Source organism: Dreissena polymorpha, unplaced genomic scaffold (assembly GCF_020536995.1).
Source record: "Dreissena polymorpha isolate Duluth1 unplaced genomic scaffold, UMN_Dpol_1.0 chrUn009, whole genome shotgun sequence".
Lineage (NCBI taxonomy): Eukaryota > Metazoa > Mollusca > Bivalvia > Myida > Dreissenidae > Dreissena > Dreissena polymorpha.
Genome location: NW_026273323.1, coordinates 257,686 through 269,830, shown reverse-complemented (window position 1 = coordinate 269,830; position 12,145 = coordinate 257,686). Strand labels below are relative to the sequence as shown.

General features: G+C 36.1%; 1 protein-coding gene across 1 annotated transcript; it reads right to left on the bottom strand.

The window, feature by feature from the left end:
* Positions 1-811: 811 nt before the first annotated feature.
* Positions 812-5,201, bottom strand: LOC127863471 (collagen alpha-1(XII) chain-like). Its single transcript, XM_052403013.1, has 5 exons — positions 4,990-5,201; positions 4,563-4,642; positions 4,130-4,204; positions 3,555-3,759; positions 812-3,328 (listed from the first exon to the last, which is right to left on the bottom strand). The coding sequence occupies exons 1-5, from the start codon at positions 5,159-5,161 to the stop codon at positions 2,772-2,774; spliced, it is 1,089 nt and encodes a 362-aa protein (XP_052258973.1). The 5' UTR covers positions 5,162-5,201; the 3' UTR covers positions 812-2,771.
* Positions 5,202-12,145: the final 6,944 nt, after the last annotated feature.

Below are 12,145 nucleotides of genomic sequence, written 5' to 3'. Positions count from 1 at the left end.
AAACAAGTTTCTATTTATGAAATAAGTAAATGAGTTTATAAATAGATTGTAATGATACGATGTGGCGTAAAATGTGACGAAGTGCAGAGCAATAGTCCTTATAAACGGACTCCCAGAGCCTTTGATAATTGTTGCTGGAACGGCTCTGGGACCCTTTGCGTTGTAAAACTGAAAGTTGAATTATTGCAACTATGCAGAGTACATAAACCATAATTCTTCAATACTTGTATCATACGCCATTTGTTTGTGTGCGATGCAGAACTTCATTACATCTTGGTTTGAAGTAACAAATATACAACTTTTTTATTCAATATACCATGACCACTTGCTTTACTAATATATGTTGCACAAATGCACGACGTTTGCGAGAAAAAAAAATCCCACCATTGTTTTTCAATATATATATATATATATTACATGTATTTTAAGAAATATCTTTACAATAGACAAAGTATTGGTCAGCTATATGTTCAACTTTATAAAAACACCAAACGCAAAATCAAATAGTCTCCCTTCGACCAGCAAAGATCTATATACCATCGCCTCTCGTGCACTGAATTTTTTTTAAAAGTTATTCAGGCTCGATTGGTCATTGTCGGCTCGGGTACTACTTAAATGTACCCCGGGTACTCTTAAGTATACTTAATTGTACCCCGGGTACAGACAATAGACCAGTTTACGCGTACCTGAGTCTTTACACCTGGAGTACTTTGGTAGGCAAAAGAAAGACACACCCAAAGGGGAGAAATAGGGCGTGAAAGTTTAAATTCAAACTATTATATTTAGATTTTATTTTTAAACATGCCAAAAAGTTGTTTTACTGTACTGTAACAAATAAGGTTGAAAACAAGCAATAGATCTAAATAGATAAATTCTATATACATAACATATCAACATAACATATAACCATAATGGTATTTGTCTCGGTAAACTAAAACTTGGACACATTATTTAATAAACATTACAATTATTTAAATCTTATTGTTTAGATTTTATTGTTTGCATTAATCTTGAAATCGTGTAAGCCTTTGTATTTCGATGTTTAATCGGTATGATTGGTAATTGTCGGCTCGGATACTACTTACATGTACCCCGGGTACTCTTAAGTATACTTACATGTTCCCAGGGTACGGTCAATATACAAAAATGTACCCGGGAATGGAATTTTTACGCAAAATCGATCGTTGTCGGCTATTTTTTTTTAATTAATTATCTTCACATTAATGTCAATTTTCTGTTAAATGGCCTCTATATTATCGAAACTCATACTCAAAAAGCATTTTGATGCAGGTTTTTTTTTAAAGAAATGTTTGTTTAAGATAAACAATATTTATGTGTACCCGGGGTACATTTGAGTAGTACCCGAGCCAACAATGACCAATCCAGCGTTATTTAGTGTAAACTGAACATTTTCAATTTTACACGCATACGCTTTCCACGAGGATGACGTTACGTTGTAAAATCAGCATATCGTGTTCTAGAGAAACAAAGGCTTTATTCGCATTGCAATTAAAAAAAAGAGAAACTGCTTTCGTAACCTTGCTTGTTATATTCATAGTCTGTCTCCTCTGACTGATTTATCAGTTATTTGCAGCTTTATAGACATTGTAAACATTTCGTGAGTAAAAACCGTGTTTTCCTTTTTAGTTTAAGCTTATTTATTTTAGCTTGATTGCATAAGAAGTACTAACAGCTTATTTTAAACGCTCTCGAGACCGTTGCCTGGGTCTAGAAACAGCACTTGGTGTCTTTGTAAGAGATCTAAAGTACGATCCCAAAGTGGGGATCGTACTCGTGACCTTCCGGTCACTAGGCGGACACCATATCCATAACACCTTTATGAAGTTGAATCCCCACACCCCATCCCGACCTCAATTTTGTTATCTTAGTGGAATGGGGTCAGAGCAATTTGGGAGCGTCGGTCGTGTTAACCCAAACAAACAAATTGTTAAGAATGGTCAAACATGCAAACATTAAATGTTGGCTTGCGTATGCAAAAGGCAATGGGTATATTACATGAACCACTGCTTTATTTCGTCTGAATGCATGACACGTTACACTAAAACTGATTCTTGTTTAAAACAAGCGTCGAGCATTTTCGAGGGACAATGACCCATAGACCGCACATAAATCTGTTTCTTACACCCCTCTAAAACGAAATCTCGGCTGAAGAAAATGTGCGTGTGTGTTCGTGTATTAAACGGCCGGATTTAAATATAACGTTTGTAACTCACAATTTTATATCTGAGTACAGAAATTTATTACATGTCAGATGCTTAAGTTCTTGTGATTTATAATAACGATACAGTTGTAAATATTTTATAGAATCTTAAGGAGGAGCTTTAGCATATACATCTCAGAAGCTCCTTCAAACCAAACGATTCAAAAGATAAGATTTTACCAAAACATAAAAATCACTCAACGATATATTTGATTGTAATTGAATGAATGGGAGTACATGTACATAGTTGCGGTCTAGTTGGTTTTCCCCACTATGCATATGCGAATCCGTTCATATTCTTGTCGTAGAAATAATGCTTTCAATTTAATATCAATAGAGATTGTCTTCCGTGGCGAACGACTGTTTCTATATGCATATATATATAAATGCATTGTTAAGAACGACACATTTATCGTGTAATAAATATCAATGAATATATTTTAGACGATTTTTGGCGTTATATGGCAACACAAATTGAATGCATATTCTAATTCTTTCAGAAGTACACACTTAACTTTACGACAGCGAAGCACACCATATCGTTCACTAACTACTTATTAGAATTCATGCAAATTAAATTGACAACTTGGTTTTGGACGTGGTCCACATCGTCCGCTTCCTTGATGTGAAACGTGTGAAGACGGTCGGTACTCAGGTGCTGGAAAATAACGGAATTCACCTCAATGACAATCACATTTTTGCTTTTGGAGTGCAGCTCGGTTTCCAAAGCGCTAAATTCGGTTGCATCGCGGGCGCCGTCATCTGTGACAATAACAACCACGTTGGGTGCGTACGGTCTGTCGCCGCCGGCCGGTGTCAGCGCGTTGTTTACGGCGTAACGTAGCCCAGCGTTAATGTCACCGTGACCACCCCCAAACCTGACGTCGTCGATCGCCGCCACAACGTCTCCCATGGACGTGTGATCGTTTAAGGCGAACCGCTCGCGAGACGTTGTGTTGAACGTGCCGACGCCGACGTGCACACCCTGTGGGCCAACCGGAAGTCGGGTCACAACGTAGCGCATAAAGTGGATAATGTCGGACCGGTCATGGGCCGTGGACGTTGATTCGTCAATGACGAAGACGAGGTCTACTTCGCACACAGATCCTTAAAACGTACAAAAGAAAAGATAACTGATCCTCTTATACGTATTGTTATAAGCCAAACATATGCTATGAGACTGAGGAAGTGTACTATTATACTCATAAATATAACAAATGTTTTTGAAAAAATAAGGACTTATGGTACAGTGTTTGAGTTCATTATAACGATTTAAAAAAAAATTAACTTTGAAAAAATGGACTGACGCGACTGAATTCTTATCATGCCAAACCGTGATCTGTTGTTATTATCGGCGCCGTTGTCGTCGAACGCGTAGCTTTTGTCGTTGAAGGATTAGCTGTTGTCGTCGTGGATGTTGTCGTGGTCGGCTGTTGCGGGTAGTTACATAGGTCCGTATCGCAGCAGGAGACCGACAGATCTCGAGAGGCCACGTCCCGACGACCGAACGAGAAAGAGAGACCGTACCCGTCACAGACCTATGGAAAAAGACGTTAAAATGAAATTCTTCAGACTAACATAAATACTTGCTTTCTATGGTATTGCATGTTGAAACTGAGTCTGACGTCTATCATTTCGCACTTTCACGTAGAATGGAATAGAGACAATGAGGTCTTTGGCGACTTGTTAACTTTATCAAAGCTTTAAGCGTTGAAAGCTTCGTTATTTAAAAAGGAAATTATTTACAAAAAGTGCAGATTCGTTTGTAAACATACGATGTTTTTACAAGTCATCTAAGTCAAAGATTTAAGTTGCGTTGTACCTCTTAAAACGCAAAGACACGAATCTAGCCGTTTCGTAGAAATCAGATGTTTACTTGTTATATTTCGTTTCCTAGCAACTACGTACCTTCTTTTCCTCACACTTCATTTCATACTCGTTATGACCGTCGAAGAATGAGCTCAGCTGTTTCAGCATGCACACCTGAATAGAAATATTCATAACGGTTTACACAGTTTATCGTTAACGTATCTTGTTCGAATAACACAATTATCAAAATTCAAAAGCAATACTGTTTTTGTCAATAAATTAGTACCTCCCACAGGAGCCCACTTGATAAGTTACGTCACAACACAGATTTCAAACATGACTTGCTACATCAGAGTACTGCGGTTGAACTAAATAAAATATGGGATTCAAAAATAAAAGAGCACATTGAGTCGTTTATTGGTTTCCATTATTCAATTTTTTACAGGTAGGCAGGTGATGGCATTGTCCGGTTCCATATCTAACATTGCCGGGACTGAACAGTAGCCGGAAAAAAGGTTGTGAAGCTCAATACCTGCTCTTCCGCACAGAAAGTAGTTTGGTCGCATTGGTGGTAGTCGAGCGCGGTGGCGTTGCAGTCATAGCATTGTAGGGCTGAAATGCGCATGAATTGTAAATACTTTGTTCGACTAGCGTAAAAAGACGAACACGATTCGGTGACTTCTCTTGAAACGCACTTTTTAAAGATATCAAAACCCCGATGGGGAGAATAATATAAGAACGTGTACACTTGCTTCAAGTACTTACATTATTTTATGTTTGACATATTCTCATGTTTGAGGTTTCAAGTAGAAGCGGTAATTATATATATGTTTTTTTTTAAACCAATCTGTACCTTTTTCGATTGCATCGAGGTAAATATCAACATCGATCATTTAAAAAACGCAAGCAACACACAAACGAACGATTGTATGGGCGAAAGACAACCAACTAACACTCACGACAAAAGTTGCAGAATTTTGGACAAGCAGTGTGGCCTACGTTGGGATCGTCGCATATGTTCGGGTTCCTAGCGAACATGAGCTGGCAGGCCGCGGTGTCAATGTCGGCGCATGCGCAATACATACTTCCGGCCAGAAGAACACAACCGGCGACTGCGAAGTTATGGTGCATATGCAAAATTTCCGTGCAATTAATTAATTGTCCATTTAGCGAACACATTTACATTTCAATAAACGTTTAAGGTTCATGGGGGGGGGGATAAAATTCATTAAAACTTCGCTTTGGTTTTTCTTCATTGAATGTGGTACAATATGGTCAAACTATATATCATTTTAAAGCTAAAGACGGATAGAATAACATAAACACATTTTTGACAGTCAATATTTGTGTGCTTTATTCATATTTTGGTTTAAAACCAATAAATTTTTACACTAATTTACAAAATCTCAATCTAAAGTTAGGAAGGATATGCACTACCTTAAGTTGAATAAATACAAAGCTATATACATATACATATTCACAGAAAATTATTGTCATAAAACAGCAAATGAGTTTTTATTCAACTGCTTTTTTTGGATAAATATCCTAAACAAAGTTCTAAAAATAACTTAAACGTAACTACTTTTTAAAAATCCAAGTATGGTGGATAATAAGAGTCACAATTCTATTTCAAAGGCGTAACAATTTTGTTATTTACCTCTCAACCAAATTGCAAATTTTAAACCATCTCAAATCAAAATAGATTGCAGACGACATATAAAATTGTAAAGGAATATAAAGAAATTGGCAAAACGATTGATTTTATATTTCGATTCCTTCTACCCATTTTGAAAGCGTGGCCATCGCTGTGATTCGTAGAAAAACGTGCAAAACAAATCGGTCGAAACCACGTGCAGTGGTGAGAAAACCGGGTATGTGTATACACAAACCTTAGAAAACACATACTTAGTTTGACAGTTGGGTGGCAACTAGTAAAACAACTATTAACATTAATCAGCCAGAGATCTCACTAAATAATAGAAATGACCACGTAGAGATATCATCATTTACCTTATTACAAACATTTTCCAGCTGAAAATTGTCCCCCACACGTTTTTTTTAGTTTATTTGTATTGTTTTTCTGGAGCCGAAGTGCATCTCACAGAATATCCACCCAACTTTCGTTGTTTTCACTTTCGTTATTAAAAACTCCATTTAAAAAGAATTATTTCTACTTTAAGATTGTTAAAGCGATGTATTATTATATATCATCGATAGAATAGTATACCGTGATGAATTGAACAGAGTTACGTATCGATCTTTCTATCAGTCTGTAAGCGTACTATTTTATGCGCAATAATATATGTCGTGTGATTCGACAACGATTGTAAACATTGGTGAAATGCTTCTTACATAGTTATTCTTTTGAGTGTTTATGAGGTCTGATCGTGCAGTTTGCAAACATCAACGGAAAGATTACAATCCAATGCATTTGTCATCGTCAACCGTTTGGAATGGCAATTAGGCGATGAGTGGGTTTTTAGCATGTTTCTTTCTATTTTATTAATTTAAAAATGGATGCCCCCATGGTGATGAAATGACATGTGTTTGAGTTTTGATATTTCTAGATATGTAAACTTTTTTTTACTATTTAAGCGTAACTTGCCCTCGTCAATGTCGATATTATTCACTAGTTATATAATTTTCCGTCGAAATACGTGGAATAAACATGATTCAGATTTTTGAAAATAATGTATATTTTAGTGTTAAAATCGCTTTGTATTTTGATTGATTTTGTGGATGTTATGATACGTTGATGTACAAAATTGGTAGCAGTTTGAAGGAAAAACATCCTTTAAAGCATATATGTATACATTTTCCATGTGGCACTCTTCCTTTAGTCAAATTTGAGTTCAATGCTAGGGGTCCCACATTTTTCAAAATGAAGCCTCTACATGAACCTTAAAAAGGGACGATTTGTTCACGAACGTTTAAAACATAATTATACATGTAAAATATGTAAAATTGGAAGGTAAAGAACATACATTACACAAAATGAAATACAGTTAGGCGTACGCTAAGTTGACTTTAATATCTTATGCATTAGGTACCTCATGTACAGTTAGTAGTGTCTTTGAGAACAAGTGTTAAGTTGAAGAGCTTACCAAGGGCCACAACTTGCATCGGAAGAGTCATTTGTTTCAGTGTCAGAAATGTGAAAGTGCGACAAAGTAAATCGCTACTTATTTATAGTGGTATGTGAACATGACCTTTTCACGTTTTGAGCACGTTATCGCTTGTGGTGAAATGTCCCGCTTTGAGATAGGGCTTTAGAGAGCAACGTACGCACTTAGGCAAAACCGATTTTACCCTAGATTCAGCTGCATGGGCCTCATAGGGTTTTAGACTTCCTAACTAAAAAATCTATACTAATCACGTGAGGAGATCTACACTAGAAATTACTTGACGTATTAACTACTACATGAAAATAACAAAGCATTATAATTGATGTTAAATTGTTAAGTTCCATAGCAAACAAAAAGCTCAAATGCAATGTTGGTAGCTTTTTTAAAACATAAATCTTTGTCCAGCTGCCAAGAAAAAAGAAAACAAAACTATTTGCATGTTTCTGACTGTAAATTAGTGTTTAACCCATTCATGCCTAGCGTCCTGAAAAAAGGACATTGCAAACAGCGTAGACCAAGATGAGACGCCGCATAATGCGGCGTCTCATCTGGGTCTGCGCTGTTTGCTTTAAGAAATTTCTGTAAGAAATATTCTAAATATAGAAATAAATATACCAGACACCCCTACTTTTGGAAATAAATTGATCCAATTTAGAAGAATGGGACAGTCCACTGGGCATAAATGGGTTAAACAAACACAGGCTACTAAACACATACACCTTTTTGTGGCTTTACCGCTTAAATACGTGTCTTGCGGAACTTGTCGGTCAAAGGTCGTTTCTACAATAGAAATTAAAGCTTCATGCACATAACGTGTATTGACGCAACATAAACTTAGTTTACCGTGTGATATTTACACATGTATGTGTCCACATTTGTTCAACTCCTTCAAATACAGACAGGTGTTGCTATTAGTGGAATGGCTTTGCCGTTACGTACCTTAGACCAGTGGACGCGCTGTTGTAAATTTTAAACATAGATGTTCATTTTTATATGTTACAAGTATTCTTCATGGTAATTACCTGACCTAGCCAGATTCATCCGAAGGTGTTGAATCCTGGCTTATAAACACTATACCGGACATATGGGGTTTCCTCCTGACCCTCTGACCCCATTAACCTCAAACACAGCATCATTGAATATCGTAAATAAAAAAGAGAAATTAATTTTAAAAAAATCATCCCAACATTCTTGATTAAAAAAGTTATTTCGCCAGGGATGCTTCGACACACTCCAGGTCCTCATAAAGTTCAGCTCCAGGCACCCAAGGACCTCATATACATGTGCTTCATTGTTGTCTTACTAAAATGATTAATTTAAGTACGTGTAATATAAAGCAAATCGCCACGTTGTTGCTCTTATGTGCCCACCATTGATGATCAAAACCGTAGACAACTTAGCACGATCTCACGTCAGAATGAAGAGGCAACAGGGCCATGTCTTCCAAACAGGTCTAAACAGGTCTAAATTTAGCTTTATCAAGGATTCACAACAACGCTATGGTAAAATCGTAGCTATATGGGTGTCGCTTCGATACGTTTGTAATACTTTTGAAAGATTTCGATACCAAAATGAGACTTTATTGGCCTTTTGAATGTTAGATTTTGTTAGGAAAAAGATTCGAAAACATTTGGCAATATTTGGTACACTTGTTGTGCAAATGTCTATTCTTAACAAAACATTCTCTTTAAAAAATGTGTGTGTGTGTTTATAAGACTATTAGAAGATGTATTAACTGATTAACATCAACATTGTTACGAAATCTTAATGTTTTCCTATCAAAATGATGACTGAACAGATGAGATGCAAGATATTAACATGCTTGCAATTGTGCCTTCGTAGCATTGGCCTGTTACTCAGTAAATATCCGCTTTGTAAAGCATGTTGTTTTAATTTTTGGTGAAAATACATGCACATTTTAATTAAATGTCAAACTTGTGTTGAAAATGTTTTCATCCAGTATAAAAGGTAAATATGACTAGTAAGGGGCCGAAATACATGAACAAAGGGAAGATCCCCGTTTTAAGTGTACGGCATACTATAACATGTAGTATATACAAGCATGGTATTTTTGTTTGCATGAATAATTGACATTCAAATAAATTTTACCAGTGTTTGAATGATTGTTAAAGTATATTTTTTTACGGATTACATAAGCCATTACGGATTGATTAACTTATATACCATTCGATAGAGTAACAGTTGTCGATTGGATACGATCATTTCGTCGAACGTTATCTCAAAACTCAATTTTAACCAATGATTCGCACCATTCCCATACCTCATATAAAAAACTTAACAATTGCTTTATATACTGGTATAATATATATACTTATGCTTGTTTAATGAACCACCATGGTTCTAATACACTTCTGTCAATATCGTTATTCATATACGATTTGTTTACATAAATACATGTTTGCGCTTTTGAGAATACATAATCAACGTTTAGAAAATTGCCAATTAACCGATCCGTGTTAACGTACCAAAAACTGGAAAACTATCTGTTGGTGAAATCCTCTAAACGTGTCTTTAATATACATGTCATTATACAACTAATATTTGGCATGGTTCTTATCTGTGAGCTGTTATAGTCAACATCACGTACACCTCGTCTGCAAGGTACTTAATGACTGGACTATAAAGATTTAATTCGCAGAAATCATTGTCTACAAATCAAGTGTCGATTGACGATTCATATGAAGAATGAAGTTTCCTTGTCAGCGCTTATTCAACGTTCATTCAGGTAGACGTCGGTGTAAGTTTAAACGTACAAAGCAATTCCGTTGATTACATGGGAAACTACGAAACATTTTCCCAACTTTGTGCCTAATTGTTTTAAGAAGCCTTTTCACGTTTTGGTAAATTGACAAATTAAAAAAATAATATCAGATTCGCAAATTTTCGATTTAGTTATGATATTTGTGAGGAAACAGTAATACTGAACATTTACCATGCTCTACTAAAGCCATTAATATATGCATCTTTTTACAATTAAAAAACCTAACAATTATAAAGCGTTGCAAAGCGAAACGTTTGAATAATTTGGAGAGTTCTGTGAAAAGACCCCTTTAAAATTCGATGTTCTTCTGTTGAACGATATAAGGGTCACTAGAGCTTGGAATGCATTTACTTTGCTGATATAGGCAATTTTGTTCAGTGTATTAACAGGGGGAAAGAGACATGCGTATACGGGTTTAGTTGGAACTGACTTACACAACTGCGTCGTATTGTCATTTACGTTAAATATTTACCAGGGAAGCCACTTAATACTTACATTTATTTTAAATGAATAACCCCTTTCGGATTTACGGTGTTTTTTTTTCTTCCCTCGGATTTATGTTTCAAGATCGTAGACGTCGGGTCAAACAAGTAATTGAAGGAAAACCGTTCACTAATTTGTTGTTTCATTAGTTGACCTTTGAGATGTTGGATGCAAGATTAGCATTTTCTCTGCTAATGAACAGGATTGCGCATGTGTACAGTAAAATATAACATAAAACATTATCGTTTTATTTTTTCTTAATAATTAATTAATTGCCGAAATATAATTGGTTAGCCCCCTTTTATGGAAATGACTATCTTTTAAAAAACAATTTTTGACCTGAATTTCAAATGACAAACACAGCTCATACCTGTGTCAGAAGTTTTATACGAACTCCATGTCATGGATGAATTCCGCATGGTTACGAATGTATTGAAGACATTTTCAAATTTAATAGTATGTGAATATGCCCAGTGCATAACGAATTAGTTCTGTGTTGATGTGTTAAGGAATGTTTCCAGTGTGGGTAACTGTTTGCGATAGGCCAACAGGTAACAAAACGTCAAAACAGGGTCTCTAGGACAACACGGCTAGTCAGCATGAGGGTCGTGCAGCGCATGCCTGCAAATGCGGTGTAGCATACAGACACACAACAAATTTTTACAGGCACAACAAATCAAGCACTAAACGTATGTCGAAACAGTTCAAACTTTGTATCTGCATTTCATATTAATTTGTATGTTTATTGGTTTGTTTTGCCACATTCAACAGTCTTGTGAATAGTCGGATAACGGCAATCCGTTAACCTACTAACTCTTCTAAGACACATGTTAATTCGTTTATGGCAACCGCCCTGGGGCTGAGATCGGGGGCGAATTGATAAAGCTTAATTGACCAAGCTGCCACAAAATCAATCTTTCTTCGAAGCTAGAAAACCCTGCTACATATAATGTAAATAAGACTTAAACAACTACGCGTGTTATCGATGTTCCTATCAGTCGCAGTCAAATTGACGTTGAAGTACCTTCCGTGTCAAATCTCTACCAAATAATTCTCCAAAATCCTTCGATGATACCGTTCCGTGACCCCTTTGTCATTCAGGGTAACTTCCGAGGAGAACGTCTCCCCGATTAAAGAGCTGAAGGCACGAACATTGTCCCATCGTGCACGAGGCCATACAGGTACGCATTGGCATCTATAAATGATGATCTGTATTTGATAGAGTGGCTTCCAACAGCTGTTGTTTGCATCCACCGACGTATCGACTTTATACTGAAATAAAGTAGCATGTATATGTATTGATTTCATGACATGATCATCGCAATCATTGCATTAATTACCATAAGCATGATCCTATTCATTACCACAATAATCATTTTCTAGTCATCACCAATATCAGTATCATCAGAATCATCATCCTCATTATTTTCAAAATAATCATATTAATATTCATCAATACTTATTATAGGAATTAGTCTTTTCCAATCCATTGCTATAAAAAGCACACCACCAAATTATAGTTTGATTATTAAGATTAATATGCGACAGCTGTCTATCTCGCAAAGGCTGTCGAATTTTGATTCGATTTACGGCACTTATCCAGTCCTGGTCTTCGGATTTTCACCAGGTTACGTACATCTCGGTAATTTGACATTGGATCTGCATTTATTTCAACCATTATTTGCGATAAGGTTTCTTCTCTTTTGCTACTTTCAACCAACCTTC